The 21,052-nt window shown below is 45.0% G+C and overlaps 1 protein-coding gene across 23 annotated transcripts in view; it reads right to left on the bottom strand.

Moving 5' to 3' along the window:
• Positions 1-21,052, bottom strand: part of MAPT (microtubule associated protein tau) — a 112,761-nt gene that overhangs the window by 19,485 nt on the left and 72,224 nt on the right. For 12 of the 23 annotated variants that reach the window (XM_044999230.1, XM_044999227.1, XM_044999225.1 and 9 more), the window contains 8 exons: positions 20,242-20,328; positions 16,897-16,962; positions 12,366-12,455; positions 8,388-8,443; positions 6,636-6,833; positions 4,677-4,806; positions 3,263-3,316; positions 1,841-2,106 (listed from right to left, as the gene is read on the bottom strand). In XM_044999230.1, the coding sequence (XP_044855165.1) occupies positions 1,841-2,106; positions 3,263-3,316; positions 4,677-4,806; positions 6,636-6,833; positions 8,388-8,443; positions 12,366-12,455; positions 16,897-16,962; positions 20,242-20,328 (947 nt within the window). The other 11 variants (XM_044999217.1, XM_044999221.1, XM_044999229.1 and 8 more) reach the window with 8 other exon arrangements.

Here is a 21,052-nt window from a genome sequence, read left to right as displayed (position 1 = left end):
AACAGGTTATTTAAAAGAACCATTTTTAGTTTGACTGGCAGCCCAGACTTAATACATCGCTTCTCCCAACCACACACCCTTCCCCCGCACACCTACACAGCCCCCATTGTTGTGGGGTTCTCCTTGTAAACTGGGTACTGTGAGGTCCACAAAAGGAACCATGCAGCTGGAAAGGCTCATCATGTTTGTTTGAATTATTTGTATTTCCATCAACTACTTCGCTCAGACATTTACGCTCGCGCTCCCTCCCACTGCTCCCCTTCGCTGTTTCATCATCAGCTGTTTTACCGCTCCAGACACAAGTCTAAACTCCGCCCTCTGATACCAGCCCAGCTCCCACTGAGCCCTCGTTGCCAAGAAGGCCAATGGCATATTGGGCTGCATTAGTAGGAGCATTGCCAGCACATCGAGGGACGTGATTATTCCCCTCTATTCAGCACTGGTGAGGCCACACCTGGAGTATTGCGTCCAGTTTTGGTCCCCCCACTACAGAAGGGATGTGGACACATTGGACGGAGTCCAGCGGTGGGCAACGAAAATGATTAGAGGGCTGGAGCACATGACTTACGAGGAGAGGCTGAGGGAACTGGGGTTATTTAGTCTGCAGAAGAGAAGAGTGAGCGGGGATTTGATAGCAGCCTTCAACTACCCGAAGAGAGGATCCAAAGAGGATGGAGCTCGGCTGTTCTCAGTGGTGGCAGGTGACAGAACAAGAAGCAATGGTCTCAAGTTGCAGTGGGGGAGGTCGATGAAGTGGGCTGTAGCCCACGAAAGCTTATGCTCAAATAAATTTGTTAGTCTCTAAGGTGCCACAAGTCCTCCTGTTGTTTTTGTTGGATGTTAGGAAACACTATTTCACTAGGAGGGTGGTGAAGCACTGGAATGGGTTCCCTAGGGAGGTGGTGGAATCTCCTTCCTTAGAGGTTTTTAAGGTCAGGCTTGACAAAGCCCTGGCTGGGATGATTTAGTTGGGGTTGGTCCTGCTTTGAGCAGGAGTTGGGGACTAGATGACCTCCTGAGGTCTCTTCCAACCCTACTATTCTATGATTCTGTGGTGGAAGAGAGGTGCAAAGGTTGAAGGTAGAATTTGGCCCTGGGGTTGGAGGCCTATGAAGTAGTTTGTGTCATGCGGGAGGTTGGCATGATGGTGGAAGGGGATATTGAGAATACAGTCTGGACAGACCTTAAGGGAACCTCTAGCTGATGCACTGCTCCTATAGTCCATGTGTCCCTGGCAACCGCAAAACCCCATTAAAGTGAATGCACCAGAAAGAGTCCACGAGCTTTAAAACAGGCATTACCCATTACTCGATAGCATCTTCGCTTCCCATGGTCCCTAAAGGAAAGTGCAGCAGAACCTTCAGAATGAGACAAGATAGTAGGAAACTCTCTTCATGCACATGACCGGAGAGAAAGTCACATAAGACTTGATCCCGAGCTTGTGAGCCTTCCCAGATCAGATGGGAACCCCGCTGCTCCAGGGACAAACTGCTCGATCAATATATTGAGTGAGAAAAGTGCCTAAGGGTACAGCCCGGCCCAGCCAGCAGGGCTCGCACTAGTGCTCTAAGCTGTGAGCTGCCGTTTGGACTGGAGCCCAGGTTCTGCAGCCTACGCCCCGTCCCTTGGCTCACTAAGCCAGGCCAGCAATTTCAGCACAACCACCCAGATACTAAACCAGATACTGGCTGGAACTTAGGCAAGCTACTGTCATCCACTGCTGCTGCTGCTTCTAGGCGAGAGGCCTTCTATTATAAATCAAGAGGGAGCTCTCCACTGTAAGCCAAAACTCCATGCAATATCTGCCGACATCCACGTAGAAAGCAGATATAGGATTTACCTTTCCACCTCCTGGCTGGTGCTTCAGGTTTTCAGTGGAACCAATCTTGGACCTGACATTTTTCAGATCAGGCATGGGGGCGGTAGACGTCTGCAGGCGGCTCTTGGCAGAAGCAGGGGATTTCGGTGGCGTGCGAACCACTGCCACCTTCTTGGGCTCCCTGTTCGGGGGAGTTGGCAGGGAGGGCGTGCGGGAACGGCTGCCGGGGGTGCCGGGTGAGCCAGGGCTGCTGTAACCACTTCTGTCTCCAGACTTCGCTGGTTCACCTGAAATTCGCAGACACACATGTAACAGCAGGGTGGAGGCACAGGTTGCTGTGCAAAGTGCTGCCAACGTTTATTGAATGGATCAATCTGCTCCAAGAACGCCCACCTGCTATTCGACACGCGGAACGCCCACGGAGTCAACATTCACTAGTTGCTCCGATTGCTACTTACCAGCGAGGGGATGACTAGTACTGACCATCCCCCTAGGAGGTCACAGTCTGGGGAGGATCTTGGTTTACAAAGGGAGGGGCTAGCTAGAAACAAACACCAGTGAATCGAGGCGACGGAGTAACGATTCTGCAGAGGAGAGTCCTGAAGGAAGGCACAGGCCCAGCACAGGGGATCACAGGGGTTGGGAAGGAAGGTACATAGAACTGCACTTTTATCTAAGGATTTCAAGGCACTTTGCAAACATTTAGTTAAAAATAAAACCTCTCTCTTCTGTACGCCTTTCCATCAGCAGATCTCAAAGCATTTTACATGGAGGTCAACATCATTGCCCCCATTTAACAGATGGGGAAACCGAGGCACAGAGCGGGGGCTGGGGGACAGCTTGCCCACAGCCACCCAGCATGAACGGCAGAGGCAGGAATGATAGAATGGTGGTTTGGCGCTTTACATCCGAGCTGACCCACGCTCAAAACCCAACCAGCGTTCTTAGGCAATATCCACCATGGTTCTTACCGACATCTGTATGGAATGAAACCCAGGTAACCTGACCCCTAATCTGCCTCTTGAGCTAACCAGGACCCAGACTCTCTCTTTCTCCATCTCACCCACTCAGGACCAGTGTGGGAGCTGGGGGAGACGAACACTTTTTGTTGACTTGATCCATGCAACAGGAGTGGAACCGTGCTGGGAACCTGCATTTCTGCAATTTCAACTTAACAGCGAATGAGAGCCCGGTCCCAACACACACAATTAAGCTGGTTTTCTGAACACAGATCATGAAAAACTAGCTTTGCACAGGACGGTGACATTCACCTCTCAATGCCTGAGAGGCTACAAACAAAAATATTCAGATGCAATTTTTGTAATTAAAAAATATGAAAAAGGAAAAACACTGACACTGCAAAATATTTTTAAAACAGCTCAGGCAGCTGAGCAGCTTGATTGTTTCCAAGATCGAATGGGGGGGGAAAGCCTTACATTTTACCTTTGTCAGATTTTGCTGCTGTGGTAGGCGGCTTTCTCTGCTCCTTCCTGCCAGCTGAAAGAAAGTTAAAGAAACTTAAGTAAAATCCATTACACTTCAAACGTTAACAAAGGTTTTAGCGGTGTCTGGATAAACAGAAGAAATATTCAGCAGGACACACGATTTTAAAGGTAATTTGTGACCTCTGGAGCAGAAAGCATCCTCAGAAAGCATCAAGAGCACTGGCTTAATCCCCCGCATCACTGTTAGGAGAATGAATCCTAAATAAAAATGATTGACAAAGTTGCCTCTATCCCCAACTATAGCCCCTTTCAGGAATGAAAGACCAGCCTTTTGAAAGATCTATCAATAAATAAAAAAGAAAAACTAGCTGGAGTAAAAAATGGAGCAGCTCAAGTCTTCCAAATCAGAGCAGAGCGCATCCAATGAATGGTACTCCCAGAGGGATCTAACCAGAGGGTAAAGGAGGTGCAGTTGTCATCCTAAACCAAGACGATTATATGAAGGAAGCAGACAGAGCAGTAACCAACCTGGCTTATTACACAAAAACTATTCATAGCTCAATACACACAAAACTGTGATGGATGTTATACAAATCAGCGCTACCACACCCACACTCCTTAATCTATCTAACCCTAGTGAATGAACCCTAGGGGCTATTCTATAGGGCTCCCCAAAGTACAGGAAGACCCACCCTACCTAACTGTACCCGTATAAAAGGATCCTCTTCTCACTGAAAGGGACGTCTATACCACCACACTGTTCAAGAGCTAGATGAAATACAAGATTTATTCATCCCCACTTTGCTACTGCTCAATCTCCCAGTACACTAGACGCAACGTAGGTTGTCTCACACCAGCAGGATTCCAGATACTGGGGGACTTCACCACAGGGAAGATCCCTACAGAAAATTCACTCTGAACCCTCTGCTAGATTGACAGGCCAGATTTCCCCCCTTCTTTCTCCAGCTCTTATGGAGTCTTGGCTGGACACTGCTGCACCCAAGAGGGTAGTTTCAGATGGATCATTTTTCCCAGACAAGGGAAATCACCTATTACTTTTAGGCTCCACCAGGGCTGCACTATTCATGCCCTCATACCCATGAAGAAAAAGCACGGTCCATCTAACACTCATCTTTCCACATCTTCCCATGGGTCTGGACTCCTGACATTGCAGAGTAGCTCGGGAAGGAGAATTTTGCTCCTGCAGCAGGAGAAAGGGGGCTGAGTGCAGACAGGCTGCTTTGTGACACAGTATGCTCAAAAATAGATGTGCACACGAAGTCTGGCCCGGTCAGTGATTTTAGGGAGGGACAATCCCAGTGCTTTCTGGAAAGAGAAGATTCCTGCCTCCCTGTAAACGTGCTGAATGCCCATTGGGGATTTTGCTGCATGCAGCACACACTCCATCCTACCAGCATTGGGAGGCGTCTTGGGGGCCGTGGGCGTTTTTGCCGGGATCCGGGTAGCGTTGGCTGGGCTTTTCTGAGGCTGTGTTGCAGACCTGGGAGCAGCCATCTTCATTCCGCTTTTCATCTCCGGACCCTGGAGGCGGAATCGGGAACAAACATTTACTCCATGTGGTTTGCAGACCCACAAGAAAAAAAAAAAAACAACCAACTGCCCAGTGAAGGGACATTCTCAAGATTGTTACTTTCTTCACTCAGATAGCAGAGGGCCTGAAAAGCACTCCTCAGCTCCTGCCCCCACCATCCCGGGACTCTGCCACGAGGTTCGGAGGGTCAGATGAGCAACTTCCAGTGAGACCTCCATACATATATCACTAAAATGGCTGTATGAGTCACCGCCCTTAGCATGCTGCCCCATGATGATGTGCTGGCTGCACCAGCCCCAGTGACTGGATGCCCTGAGGCAGCACCTACACTGACAGGGAAGCACATGGCTGCATGCCACTTTCCCATGCAAGCTCTTCACTTCAGTTACACAGTGCCATGAAATGCTTTGCTACCCGTCCCAATTAGCAGGGCTGGCCGAAAAGCAAGTCCATGTCCTTCACCTGTTCCTAAAACAAAAGCTTCCTTTCCTCGTTTCTGATCAATTGTGGCTTATGTTCATTCAACAGCCCTTTTAGGGTGCTGAAAAGTTTATGAAAAGTTAACCCTGCTGGGTCAATTCAGACATAAAGGCTTGTTTAGGCTGGTCACTGATGCTTAAAAAGTCAAAAGCAGAATAAAATATCCTTCTTCCCCATTTCCTCTGCAGTTTATTGTTTATTAACTCCTTTAATCCTGCAGGGCAGCTTCCTAAAATGGGTTCAACACCATTTACTCCCTGTCTGATGCAGGACTAGGCATGAAAAATTCCATTAAAAGTGTGAAAAAGAAAGCTAAGGTGCTCTTGGTCAGAGTTCAACAATTTCAAACCACTGCTCTTGCTTTTAATAAAGAAAGCTTGAGTATGTTGTTACTGTTTGTTTGTTTCTCTCTCTGTCAGGGAGAGAGAGCACGCTAAGCATTATTTCTTACTATGAATGTGAAATTTTCATTTTTTAAAAACGTACACCAGCCCTGAAGCAATGCACGCCTGCATGTCGGAGATCAGAACTGGTCAGCTTCAAATTCTTTAGCACTGAAGCTCATCCTATTATTCAAGATATACATTTCTATTCTCCCTCTCCTTCAGGTTCTAACAAGTTATATGAATGGAAACTCAAACTCTTTTTTTTATATACATAGAATGATCCACAACCCTGTTACAGGGCTGTGTATTGTGTTTTCTGCATAATTTTGTAGCATGGAAGACCTGACTCCAATATATGAGATATATACAAGAAGACTATGTCAATGCACCCATAAATACCAACACAATGTTGTTGCAATGTGAAAGAAGTCAATGCCTCACTGAAATACAAGACAAAACCCTTCTGCACATGGAGGAGAGGTTTTAAAAAACAGCGTTAAATGAATGCAAACCAAGGGACCCTCCCAGCAGATCAGAGACTCGTGACTGCTCTGTACAACACTGAATTATAAAATTTCCACAAGAACTACTCCAAACAACACCCCCTAACCAAGGACAGTAAAGGATTTCATGGTAACACACTACTTAGTTGTTTTGGTTTTTTTTTAAATAAACACTGTTAACACCAGGTGCTCCAGCCACCCCATAAACAAGCTACAACAGTTGTCTGGCCATTCCTGACTGAAGCGATTCACAGTCTCGGTTGAGAGAATTTTCAGTCCGATTTACCTCCTCCGTTAAGTAACATGGAGAGCGTTACACACACACTCAGAACCTATTTCAGCATGGAGAGGCAGGCTGATCTAAGTCAGCATTGGAATCAATCAGTCAGGAATGGGCAACTCATCGTTTTTTAAAGGTCGCTTCGGTTTCTTTTTCACCGATTTCCTTACCTTTGGCTTTGTTTCTTTCGTTCCTGTACTGGCAGGTCGGGATGTGATAGAAGAGACTCGTTTAGGAGTGGAAGCTGGTACTGAGGACTCAGCAGGACTGGAGGGGTTTTTCAAAGGGGTTGTACTAACAGAGGAGGGTCGTTGGGGGGTAATGGAGGATCTATCTTTCAGGGGTTTGGCAGAGGAAGGTGTGGATGTCTTCAAACAAGTAAACAAAATAAAAATAAAATTAAAAAAAATCAGCATGAGAAAAAGCAAACTGAAAAGGGATGATGGTTAAAGTCAAATATGAAAGCGCTCTCCTGCCGACAAAGCTAATGCTGCTTGCGGGGCTGGAAGTATTTAGTCGGCAAAAGTACCGACAGAGTGTTTACACACGCTGACTTTTAGCAACAAGGCTGTGTCGATACAGCCTTGTCGCTAAAAGCTGCGTGGTGTAGACAAGCCCTAAGACATGGTTTCCAGGATACAGTCCTCAATTCTGTAGGCATGGTCTGCGTTCCTTGCTCCTAGATGTAGAATTTTGTACTTGGACTGTATTAAAACACTTTTTGTTTAAATAGGCCCAGCTTCCCAAGCTATCAGATCGCCCTGTCTGACTGCCGTCGTCATGATTTACCATTCCGCCAATCTCTCACCTACCAATTTTCGTCAGCAGTAATGTTCTATTTACTTCCAGATCATTAGATGAACATGCTGAATAGCATCAGGCCTACTACCAATCTCTGGGGAAAGAACAACCCCATTCGATGATGATTCCCCACTGACAACTAGTTTCTGAGATCTGCCAGTTAGCCAGTAATCCGTTTAACGGTGCTTCATTGATATTCTATAGTGCTAATTTTTTAATCAGAATGTCGTTTGGTATTAAGTCAAATGCCTTACAAATGTCTAAGTATATTACATCTATGCAATTACCTTTATCAGCCAAATTTGTTATCTCCTCAAAGAATGAAATCAGGTTTGTTTGACAAGACCTATTTTCCATAAATCCACATTGAATGGCATTAGCTATATTCCTAGCCTTTAATTCTTAATTAATTTAATCCTGGATCAGCTTCTCCATTATTTTGTCTGGGACTGGTGTCAGTCCTCCTACACTCATGTCATCTATTTTGCACTTTCTGAATACTGGCATAACATTAGCACTCTTCCAGTCTTACGGAATTTCCCAGTATTAAACCGTGTGTATAATTCAGGACACAACACTCTGTTGGAGAGGGACAATTTTTTAACGGTTGCTAAGCACAAATTCCCAGCCTTGCTCTTTCTTTGTTCCCAAAACGGGCAGTTATGTAAGTTCAGAACCGCTGGCTCGCCAACCAAAGCCCCAAATCTGCAACTGTTATTCCACAAGGCTTACCCCCGCAGCTGCATGGATCTGACTCCAGGACTGGGACCCAATTGTTTAGAGTAATAGTTTTTGGAAAGTTAAACACTTTGGACTCCTGCCATGTACGTTGGGGTTTTCTTTGAAATAGTAAAAAACCCAGCAGTTTAATTGTAAACGTCACAATTTTGTTACGAGTTGATTCTTCCAAGGTTCATGATTTAAAATGGCTGCACTTTCCAAAGGCCCGGGGGGAGGCGGGATGGGACGACACACAAACACACACTAAAAGAAAAGAAAACTGGAAATTAATGGCAAGGTTTCCTAACAAATAGATGACTTAGGTCAAAAGCAGCTGGGTGTAGATGGAGTCAAGAACACGCACAGAAGGTTTACATCATATCTCATATCTGTCATCTTACCTTAGGCTTTTTCTCTTCAGTATCAGTTCCATCTTTGTCTTTACTGTCAATACGAGCTGATGAAATGTAAATAAAGAGAGTTATGTTCCTCTTCTTGGGGATGCTAAATAAATACCCAATAGCTTATAATGCCTGCATTATCATAACATGCATTAATGTTCTCTTTTCTTCTCATTTCAGTTAAATCTATTAAAAAACAGTCCTTATCAGATTACTTCCTCTTTTTAAGTGTGTTCTTGCTGTGTTACAGATTAGCCTTAATATAGGAGATGTGTTAGAGTAACTGCTGGGAGCATCAAAAACATGCGGCAAGTTTTATACCAGACCATCCATGACAAGAAGATTGACACACTGTTCTAATGGTTCTTTCTGAACAGCTCCATTCTCAGGCCTAAGTCTGTCCCTTTGCTCTAAGGTTTAAGCATCACATCCAAAGACTAAAACTCACGAATGCTTCAAACCTCCAAGGGCAGGTGCCGACGACCTTAAGTAACAGAACTGCTTCTTCTTGTGTTTCCAAACTCACTTTTCAACATATTACTTCAAAAAACAATTTTATTCAAATCCGCTTGTAATCGTCATCTCTCCCAAATTACTGTTTTCTGTCTGACTGGCAGACATTACTCCTTAGGATTCCGTTTCAGAACCTGTAATATCCCTTGAGCCTTTATCAGCCAAATGAAAGCCACTTAAATTAGATACATAATGAACACACAGGGGTTCTTGGGCCATTAACCTACGAACTACTACAGACACTGCAGTCTTGCAAATAAAGAGTTAGAAGTATCGAAAGAGTAAAATGTGTACTACACTCTAGGGTGTTAACTATTAAATCCACTTTTTTCCCATCAGCAGCTACATTTCTTCTTAATGTAAAAGGAAAAACAGCTCTTGTATCTTCTCTAAACTTTGGGAATTTATTCTGGCTGATAACGAAATGTACAAGGTCATTTATAAAACACAGCTCTAGCAGTGACCTTGAACTCCCCTACTATCCACTTCCATAACTTGCCTCATGCCCTTCCCTTTCCTAAAGCAGCAAAGGTGCCTTGCGCAATGAAGGCTGAGCTGTACCTTAGAGAGAACTACTCCAGGTATTTCTGGCTGAAAAGGGAAATACCCAGCCCCTTTTCTGTTCCTGCTACTCAATCAGAAGCCGGCGACTTTAAGCATATTGTCCTGTGGCATCTTATAAACTAACAGACGTATTGGAGCATGAGTTTTCGTGGGTGAATACCCACTTTGTTGGATGCATCAAGTGGGTATTCACCCACGAAAGCTCATGCTCCAATACGTCTGTTAGTCTCTAAGGTGCCACAGGACTCTTTGCTGCTTTTACAGATCCAGACTAACACGGCTCTCCCTCTGATACTTTAAGCATATTGTAACCCGAACTGTCTGAAAACACAGTCAACTTCATTTCAAAGAGAACAGGAGTATTTGTGGCACCTTAGAGACTAACAAATTTATTTGAGCATAAGCTTTCATAAGCCCCCGAAGAAGTGGGCTGTAGCCCCCGAAAGATTATGCTCAAATAAATTTGTTAGTCTCGAAGGTGCCACAAATACTCCTGTTCTTTTTGCAGATACAGACTAACACGGCTGCAACTCTGAAACATTTCAAAGAGAGGAAGGCTGTGCACTTCCACCCATTAACTACTGGCATTAGTGATGGCAACCTCTGCTAATGTCACGAGGTGTGAATGAAGCTTCTCTGATTGCATATTAAGTTTAACAGGATTAACAGCAGCTGCTGATCCCCACAGGATAGTCCATATGGTGGGAGTCTCCATCCTCCATTTCCTGCCTCACATGAGGGAGGAGACTATGGGCTGAACGTTCAGGCTGACTGGGCTAGCTGTGCCAAGGCAGCGTGTAGGCATCGAACGTGGTACGGGACCCGTACAGACATGCAAACCTGTGTGTCAATGGCAAATGATTCCTGTGGAAGAGTATCGGAACTCTATGGATGTCTACGGCTGGTGTGGCCCCAAAGAACTCGCCTTGTGTTTTTAACACCTGGGCACTAAAACATGGATGCTGAGGCTTGTAAATGAGTGAACAGATTTTCTTACAGATCCCATTTTGATTGCTTCTTACAACAATTTAGTGAAAAACCCACATTTCACCATTGGACAGGCAACCTCCCAAGGTTTCCTTAGGACTGCGGGTCTCGGTGAGAGGAGAAATAGTTCTTGAATATAGAGAAAATGTGCCTGGCATACTAGCAAAGGCATTTGTGCCCGAACAAGCTGAATTTAGGCACCTACTCAGGCCAGTTAAGCTAACACTGTTGCATGAACTTGAACATCTAAAATTAAAGCTACCTGACCACAATGCTATCAGATAAGCAGTTAAATGGCTCAAGGTTTCTCAGCCGACATACTTAGGTATCTAACAGGCTTCCCCTCACATAGGTCTCTCTTATAAAACACCAAAGATTCAGCCATCTCTTTGGAACTGTCGGGGGCGCACACAGTACTGGGCTTGGAAACTGAGGACAAAGTCTCGGTCGCGGTACTCCTCCTCCCCCCTCACCTTTAGAAAAGCTGACCCGAAGCATGGCTTATTAACAACAGCTATGAAACTATAGCCTGCTCTGTGCGAACGCTACGTCAGAAATGCCCAGAAAAAGTTTCAAATCGATCAAACGCCTCTTCTCTTTTATAAATATTTAGAGTGATGGATGAAATCCAAGAGTCTACCTAGCAGCTTTGATAAATCCAAGGACACTGAAATGAAAAGGGAGAAAAGCACATGGCAGCCTGTCAGCGTCCATGCAAGAAAACGTGCAACCAAAGCGTGAGTGTGATGCGAATGCACCAAAGGCCAGGAGTAAACGAAGGGTGAAAAGCAGCAGCACGCTGGATTTGTTCAGAGCGAACATCCGGGGACAACTGTCAAGCAGCAGGATTCAAGGGGTGCCAGGACTGGGTTTAGCAGCCTTGCCCTGAGCAAGTCATTGGAGAAAGAAGCGTGGGGCAGGAAAATGAGACACATACACACACACCTTTTAAATGAGGAACCCGACTGACTTGTTTCTCTGACACGCGAGTTGCAGGTTTCTTTTTGGGTGCCTCTTGTTTTTCCATGGCCTGCACCATTCCCCCCATCTCCTGTTGCAAGGAAACACTTCTATCTGCCACATCCTTATTTAACCTATCGGGAAACTTGGTTACGTCTAGTGGAGAACCTGAGATTTCTCCCTCCCTAATTATATTAGCTTCAACTTCCACTTGGTACATACTTTCAGAGGGTTCCATCTTGGTGACATCATCATATCCTTTCCCTGACAACCACTGCCGTTTCTCATCTAGGATCTGTCCTGCTTTATGACCTTCCCTTTCAGTAACAGGAGTCTCTCTAGATATTTCTGCCAGGTTATCTTTGGGTTGGCCTTCTGCTGGAAAGCTATGCACCTTCACAGCTTCCTCGGCTGCTTCAAGCAGTGGAGAGTCTTGCTGTCCTAACGAGGAAGGTGAATCCTGCAGAATAGTTTCATCAATGTCACGGTCTTCATCTTTTTCATGCCCAGCGGCCTCTTCTTTATATTTACCTCTGCTATATAAAGGAGATGGCCTGTCTTGAATATGGGAGTTGTCAACTGGCTCGTACCCCACATCATCAACACCTGGGTGCCACTTATCAAATTGAGCAGCAAGTTTCTCATGATAGAACATTCCAGCTCTTGGAGCACTCTGAGAGAATTCGGAAACTGCTGATGCGGCAAATTCTTCCATGCAGACATCATGACCTGCTTCATCTGCCAACGCTTTACCCACTCCAACGTCCTCTTTTCCACCACGGTCCCAGAGCGCAGTTCTGGAGACAGCCTCCTGGCTTTCTTCAAAGGCTCTGAAGTCTTCAGACGTGCCTGGGGGGACTGGTATCGTGGCCTCGGCTCTGGCAGGAATTGCTGCTGCCTGTTCTCCAGTCTGCATTTCACATAAAGGGACGACAGTCGCTGGAAGAACCTCACCTGCTTGTTTTTCTGGCTGAATCTCACTTGCCACGTGCTCCTGAATTCCAGGTTCCACACTCTCCCATAGCCTTGGGGAGCTCAGCTCTTCTGGGGGGCGAAGAGGGAGGACAGGATGTAAAGCGTGGCAAAGAATTAGCACAGATATTTCAATGGAAAGTCATTCTTGCAACACAAAAGAGACTTAAAAGACTTTTTTATCCATGTAGAATGGTTATAAAGCAATCAAGTCCTACACTGCCACTTGCGGTGGAAAATTCAATTCTGCAGTTCTCTTTGTTTTAAAGGAATCTTGTCCCTGTAGATAGGCTTAAAATCAGAGCTACTCCACTTTGCTTTGATGATACACATTGAATCATCCATCATCTCTGCCTGCCTGCTCCATTGCTGGGAAGAGGCAGAGTACCAAAACAAACACAGGATTTGCCATACCAGATCTATCCAGTTATCCTGTCTCCCATACTGAAAGTCTCAGAGGAAGGAGCCTCCCTCCACCCCCAGTAACATGCCGGTGTGTAATCAGCTATGCTCTGTGTCCATGGTGGATAGATTCTATCCCAGCCTCTGTCCACAGAGGCGGTCCCAAGTATGCTATGAAGGCTAACATTTGATTATCGTTCTCTTTGCTTGTATAACTGCACAATTTTATAGGCCACAAAACTATCCAGCCTCTATCTAGTTACAGCGTTGGACAATTAATTAGCTCTTGTGGCAGTGAGTGCCACAGGTTGACCACGTGTCAAATGAAGTGTCGCTTTCATTTGTTCTAAATAAATCTGCCAATAACTGTGTTGTGTAACCACAACACAGTGCGGGCCAGAATGAAAATGGACAGATAGTCTCCCGACTCTAAGGGCTAGTCTACACCGGCAACGTTACAGCTCTACCGTGGCAGCGCTTTAACATGGCTTGTGTAGTCGCAGCAGGGGGCGTAGCTACCAGCACCGGTGAAATGTCTACACTGGCGCTTCACTGCACTGAAACTTACTGCACTCAGGGGTGTTTTTTCACACCCCTGAGCAAGAAAGTTGCAGCGCTGTAAAATGCCAGTGTAGAAAGCCCTCAGGTTACAAACAAAACTTAAATCCCCTCCAGCTCTTTTCCTCTTCAAACTAAATAAGGCTAGTTTTAGCTGCCACATCTCAGCCATCCAGAATGCTAACCATCTTCACTTCTCGAGACCATTTCTCCTTCTGCTACATCTTTACCAAAAACTAGACAGTGCAGTACAAGTATTCGAATTCTTTTTTATTTCAGTAGCCTGTCTACACCATCAAAGCACAGGGTGTAGGTGGAGAGGATGGATCACAGAACGGAAACACCTGGCTGCGACTGCAAACAAACTCTGATTTTGTATGTTCCGCCCATTCTGCAGAGTAATTAGTACCATAACATTGCACACCCGTTCTGGAGCAGCTGACAGTATAACCTTTAAAAAAACAGAGCTTACAGTCACAGATGCAAAGATTTTGAGGCCAGAAGGGAACATTTATGATCATCTAGCCCAGGCCTACACTACAGACCTACAACGATGTTGCCCAGGGGTGTGAAAAATCCACATCCCTGACTGACATAGTTATAGTTACCTAACTCCCCATGTAGACAGCACTCAGCCGATGGGAGAACTTCCACCACCTCTTGGGGTACGTCTACACTACCCGCCGGATTAGCGGGTAGTGATCGATCTATCTGGGATCAATTTATCACGTTTCCTCTAGACGCGATAAATCGATCCCCGAACGCGCTCCCCGTTGACTCCAGAACTCCACTGCTGCGAGAGGCAGAAGCGGAGTTGACGGGGGAGCCGCGAGGACGCGAAGTAAGTCAATCTAAGATACGTCGACTTCAGCAACGCTAGTCTCGCAGCTTAAGTTGCGCATCTTAGATCGATCCCCCCCCCCCACCAGTGTAGACCAGGCCTTGGGGAGGTGGATTAACTACGTCGACGGGAGAAGCTCTCGTTGGCATTGTCGAGCCTTCATTAAAGGGCTATAGAGGCAGAGCTGCGGTAACACTGCACATGAAGACACGCTCCCTCCGCAGTCTGACCTCCTGCATAACACAGGCCAGAGAATTTCACGCATCAAGCCCATACATTCTGGATGAGATAGAGCACCTCTTTTAGAAAGACATCTGATCGGGAGGAAAAGACCTTGGAGTGATGGAAAATCCACCACACCCTTAGGTAAACTGTTCCAGTGGTTAATTAAAAATGCGTGATTTATTTCTACCCTGAATTTGTCTAGCTTCACGCTTCCAGCCACTAGCTCTTTTCATGACTTTGCCTGCTAAATCAAAAAGCCTAGGTTAGGGAAACTTTTGTACTAAAATAAAAAAGAAGCCTTTCAATGAAAAACAAATTCTAAAGAAAAATTTTAAAAAATGGGATAAGCAAAAATCACAACTTAATTAGCCTGTTGTCAACACAGGTCTAAGAGAACTAAGTGCTTAAGTGAAATCATCACTGCAGAGTCCTCAAATTCATGATCCAAGACAGACCTAAATTAGATACCAATTAGTACTGGCAATAAAATTCGTGTCAGGCCATGGCGAGCTCCTTTGATAACCAAAGGGCATTCCATCCATGCTAGTATGCTAACCAGCAGTGCTCATTTACCCAGTCTCGCTCTGCAGGTGAGCGGAACATACCGTAAGGACCACAAAAGTAGAGATGTGCCCACTACATTCGTTAGCGACATTTCCAAAATGCACTTCTTGTTCTAAATACAGAGTGCAACACGTAATCAAAGGAGTTTGTAACATTTCAAATGATATGGTTAAAAAACTGAAGATTTAAGAGGCTGCCCCTCCCACAGAAACTTGAGACTCACATCACTACTCTTCCCTCTTCATGCTGAAGAGCCAGTTTTCAAAGTCCACAGCAAAACAAAACCAAGGTCACTAAATTATGATTTATATCTGGCCACAGGCGTGCAGCACTTATCACAATTATATCTGACCCAGAGGAAAATGTATCATAAAATGGAAGTGCCTCTTTTAAAGCATCATTCCCCATGTTCAGAGAAGTAACAATTTACTGTGCAGAAACCTGGTATTCAGTACGGGGTGGGAAAGTTTAAACATCTGGTGAGAACAGAGAAGTGGCCAGAGCTGGGCAGATATCATGCAACGCTCCCATCACATCTCTGCTAATGACCTCAAGCTACACCTACAGAATCCTCTGCTATTCTAAGCCGTGTCCACTTGCACATAAGAACTGCCACTCACAAAGACTTGCATGATGATCCTGTGATAGAGTTATGGGCAAACTTCTGCTAGGGAGTAGGATAAGAATAACCAAACTCATATTTACATGGAAGCTGAAGATGTGAACTCTGTCCTGGGTTGAAAAGATACAGGAACAAATATTTACTTTTTAAACATCACTAAGTTTGAAAGTACTTCTCTCAGCCAGACAAGTTGTGTGCAATTTGGAGAGTAGCAGCAGGCATGGAGCAGGAAGGATATACACCAAACAGATGAAGAAATTCATGTCATGTATATGCCACCAAGAAAAAGATCTTGCAAAATGGGATTTACTCAGCTTGAAAAACCAAGCATCATGTAAATGGCACAAGATGGAGAGCGTGAGCATGAAAACCATCTACGACATATTCAGCTTTCTGCACTTGCTGTTTCATTAGACTGGGGTGGAATTTTCAAAAACATTCAGAGCATTAGCCTCCCTCTGCTCCCACTGGACGCTTCTGAAAATCCCACCGTGAAGTTTTCAGTGATGTCTGAAGTCAGCATAGTCAAAATCACCCGATGTAGCTCCCCATATTAAAGGGATAATTTTTAGCTCGGTTAAGCAGATGCCCAGTTATACTGTACGTCCACACACTGCACAGCGGCTAGCTTTGTTATGGTCTGTGTAACGGAAGCTAGAAGATACTACTCTCAATACGTCAAAGTACATAATGAGACTAGTTTGAGAATAATGTGCCAACCAGACTCCCAGTGGGCATTATTTTTGTCACAATTCAAGTAAAAAAAATTGGACGTGGCGATTATAAAGTTAGATAAGCCACTGCCTCGGGGTCAGCACTGCAGGGTTCAAAATCAACCCACGTGCCTCATTCCACAGGAGAGTGACATTGAGGTATATTGCAAAAGGTGACTGGGAATGAAGGAGTCAGTATTCAGAGTATGAGCATCTCCCATTGGCTGACTCATATTGTCCTCTCTGTGTGTATTTTGCAAGTTGATTCCTCCTTCCATAGCTCGGAGGATACTCAACCGTCTGCTATTCCAGACAGAGGACAAGGACTCAGGCTGTGACCATCCAGAGAAGAAGGGCAATGGATGAAAAGTTGTGGAAATGGAACATGGAAAAAGTGGGGGGGATACTTCAAGCATCTTGACCATACCTGGCTAGAGACAGGCAGCGGCAGGGAGAACTGGATAGTTGGGTGTATAGCAAAGAAGGGAAGCACTGCAGAAGAAAGATCCCAACCCACTGGCAACTGCTCTCTCTGTTTTAGGTCCCAACTGGATTTTACTATTTCCCAGCAGCAAATATTCCACTGACCTTGAGCACCATCTCCTGCAGCTTGATCCTCCAGGTTAGGAGTAGCTCCCACACCTGCTTCCTCAGCTGATTCACAGTTAAATAAAGGGGGGGAAAATTACAAAAGTTAAATTTAAACGGCTGCCACGAAAAACAAATTTGCTTCCTTACTGATCCTGTCCATCAGCCTGACTGCATTAATAACAGGACTATAATGTACCTGAAGGCAGTTACCTTTTAACTGCAGTTGAGGGACTGCCTTACTCCATCAGAGCAGTGCTTCACCTAAGCCACTATCTTGGATGACAGAGACCAGTACCAGATACTTCAGAGACAAGTGCAGGAAACGCTTGTGGGCAATTAAGGACGGTTAGCATGAGAATGTATATCCCTTTTTCAGCCCCAAGGGTGGATGTTATCAGCCACAAAAATATCTAATTCTTTATTACTGCCCACAGGCTAATTATAACGAAGCTCAGACTAATTCTAACACTAACCCAATGCTAAAAGCTGAGAGCTATGGGGTAGTTGGCAGACACTGCCAAGTGTCATCTCACTACCCCAGGCAATAGAAAGGAACTGAGAGGTGGTTTGGGGCCCTTGGGGGAGGCAGGGTACAGCATCAGAAATCCTCTGAAGTAAACAGGAGGAAATTCAATAAGTATAAATGCAAAGTACTCCCCTTAGAAAGGAACCATCAGATGCACATACACAAAATGGGAAATGACTGCCTAGGAAGGAGTACGGCAGAAAGGGATCTGGGAGTCACAGTAGACCACAAGCTAAGTATGATTCAACGGTGTAACACTGTTGCAATAAATAAATAAATAAATAAAATAAATAAAAGCAAACATCATTCTGGGATGTATTAGCAGGAGTGTTGTAAGCAAGACACGAGAAGTAATTTTTCCGCTCTACTCTGCACTGATTAAGCCTCAACTGGAGTATTGGTGTCCAGTTCTGGGCCCCACATATCAGGAAAGATGTGGACAAACTGGAGAAAGTCCAGAGAAGAACAACAAAAATGATTAAAGTTTTAGAAAAATGACCTATGAGGGAAGATTGAACAAATTGGGCTTGTTTAGCCTGGAGAAGAAGACAGAGGCGACATGGTAACCGGTTTCAAGTACAAAAAAGGTTGTTATAAGGAGGAGGGAGAAAAATTGTTCTCCTTAACCTCTGAGGCTAGGACAAGAAGCAATGGGCTTAAATTGCAGCAAGGGAGGTTTATGTTGGACATTAGGAAAAACTTCCTAACTGTCAGGGTGGTTAAGCACTGCAATAAATTCCCTAGGGAGATTACAGAATCTCCATCATCAGAGATTTTTAAGAGCAGGTTAGACAAACACCTGTCAGGGATGGTCTAGATAATACTTAGTGCTGCCATGAGTGCAGGGGACTGGACTAGACGACCTCCCGAGGTCCCTTCCAGTCCTATGATTCTATCATGCAGGGCACATATGTGGCCCCAAAGGACACTGCTGACCAAAAGAATCCAATCTCTCATTCATGGGGTGTATGAGCACCTAGAGTGGGATCCATGTGGACAAATATAACACCTTGTTTACTTTTTGCCCTGCTCCTGCATGCTGAGCAGAGGTTTATGCTGTCCAGAATGACGCCTAGGTCTGTTTCCTGAAGAGCTACAATTAGCTGAGAACCCAGTAACATCAGGGGACAGTTCGACCTATATTTTCAGAGGTGCACTGAATTCAGTGCTGAATTCCATTTGTCATTCCATGATGCCCATTCACTTAACTTGATTAGCTCAGTCTTCTGTCAGTCTTGACTAACCTACTTAATTTTGACCCTTTTAAAATGTTGCCTGCTCACTACTCACTCCCCTTTCCCCGATGATTAATATATTACACATCAGTCCTAATACACAACCTGGGGGCAACCCGTTAAGCTTCTACAATGTTGAAAACCAACCATTTATTGCTACCTTTTGGGGGGGGGGGCGTGTTTCACTAATTTCGGACTCGTGACAGTACTTTAACCTCTCATCCCATGTCAAGCCTGCAGACAGGACCTTTGACAAAGGCATTTCGACAGTTCAGGTAAACTATGTCCATCTTCTATTTTGCTGACATTCAGATAATTCTAGTAGACTAGAGAGGCATGCTTTTCTGCTATAGCAGCCATGCTGGGTTGCTTCTCTCCTGTGTTTCTCTAAATTTTTTATAAATTCTATTTTTAATCACCTTTCAACCAGTTTACCTGGTACCAAAAGTAAAGCTCACTAGTCTGCAATTCCAAGGATCAAACCTAGTGCCTTCAGGGGCTCCCCACCAATTCTCAGGTATAGTCATCAATTAAATGAGAGACTGCATCCTTTTGTTACCAGCTCAGTCACTTCATCCATGAGTTCCTTCAGAACTCATGGGTGTGCCACACAAAAGAGGATGATGCTGTTGAGCCAGGAGAGGAGAAAAGGTTGAAACATCTTCCCCAAAGATCCTGCTGCTCTCCGGGATGGGAACAAGAGACAGACCTGACCAGTTTGGATTTTCAAGTAGGAGAAGGTAAAGCAGCAAACCTGTGTGTGCTTATTGGAACCTACCCATGCCTATGAGATGTTTGTAGTTTTACTACTAAGCTGCAACTCCAGTGCCTATTCCAGCTCTATAAGCATCCAGAAAGACTGTCCAGCCACCAGGGATGGTATGGTATTTAACAGAGGTGTTTTTTTTACCAGGTAAAATCATGGCTTTTAGCGCCCTGGGAAGTACTACTTAGAAAATACTTTAAACTGAGACTATTTTAAAAACCCTTTCGTCAATGCACACCACATTACGCTGAGTTTTAGCTACATATGCAAATTGTGATCACAAGGTGTTAGATTTGAGATGAATTTAGGGCTGTACAAATAAAAAGCAAAACTGCCCTGGTTGTAATATCAATATACGTCATCATAATACTGAGCATCAGAATGTCTATACATTTTGGTTGGTTATTTTGGTTTTCAATACTGTTTAAACAGAAGTCGAAATCATTTGATTATATGAGAGTGACAATAATGCAGAGTTGTAGGCTTGAAGCATTAAGCAATCAGAAACATGCAGAAACATGCCACCTACCAGTCCAGGTCCATTTGACCAGGCAGCATTCTGTAGCAGAAGACTAACTTTGAAACAGGGGATAGATTATTCAGTTTGGAACGGCTGTATCCAAAGTTTGAAAAGATTTGTTCTACGCTTGCTGAACTTGCTGGACACTGATGCAACCATTTTCCCGGTTTCCTGGTTTAAACCGGTATTTACCAGCACCCTGCGCTAAACTAGTTTTTCCCGGGAAACTGCCAACCCTGCCAGCCACACTTCAAAACTCTTTCCTCATTCACCAGAAGGCGTGCAGAGGCCTCACCTGTGGTTCCTTCGGGTATCTCCACATGCTGCCGAGCTGCAATCCGATCCTCATGTGCTCTCTCCTCCACTAAGGGTGCTGTGGCATCTGAAAAACAAAGCAGCTTTCACACAGCCTGACTGAAACAAAACCCCTTCAGAGGTCAGTGCTTATTTAAAAAAAAAAAAAAATTAGCACTGAAGGATGCATCACAGAAGGAAAACCATCCTCAATGCTCACCAGGTTTCCTTCCTATCGCCTGAGCAGGATGAAATTGATACTTGTCATGGGAAACAAAAGCGCAGGCACAACGCACGCACACACAGAGAGACCATCTGTTAGGCACGCTGTACATCCATCACCTCCTTTGTCACATAAGCTGCATGCCTCCATGTATTACTTACCCATCCAAAAAATAAAATAGTTTGGCTACCAGCACTGTCTTTTTAAAACATGGCCAGAGCAGGAGGGCAGAGAATGCCTGGTTTGCACATTCAGCAATGCTGCCTGCACAGAGGTGATGCTCAGAGCTCAGCTGGTGACAACAGCCCACAGTCAGGATGTTTTATTATAACATACATGCATCTTTCATTAAACACCTCAGCTGGACTGTGCCCACTAATTCATCCCTGCTGGGACTTTCCTCACACGGCAAACCTCTGGCGTCTCTTTCCCCCCCACCAAATGAGGTTTTCCTCCTTATGACAACACTGTCCTGATGCACAAGATAGCAATATCCAGTCCTGGACCAGCTAGAATTTTACGGGCCAGTCTCTTGACCCACATAGGCTGAGAATTAGAGTTGTATTACAATGGAGTGCTGGCAGTTCTC

Source organism: Mauremys mutica, chromosome 25 (genome assembly GCF_020497125.1).
Source record: "Mauremys mutica isolate MM-2020 ecotype Southern chromosome 25, ASM2049712v1, whole genome shotgun sequence".
NCBI lineage: Eukaryota > Metazoa > Chordata > Testudines > Geoemydidae > Mauremys > Mauremys mutica.
Note: the sequence above shows the minus strand (reverse complement) of the source record. Positions and strands in the feature narration are given on the sequence as shown.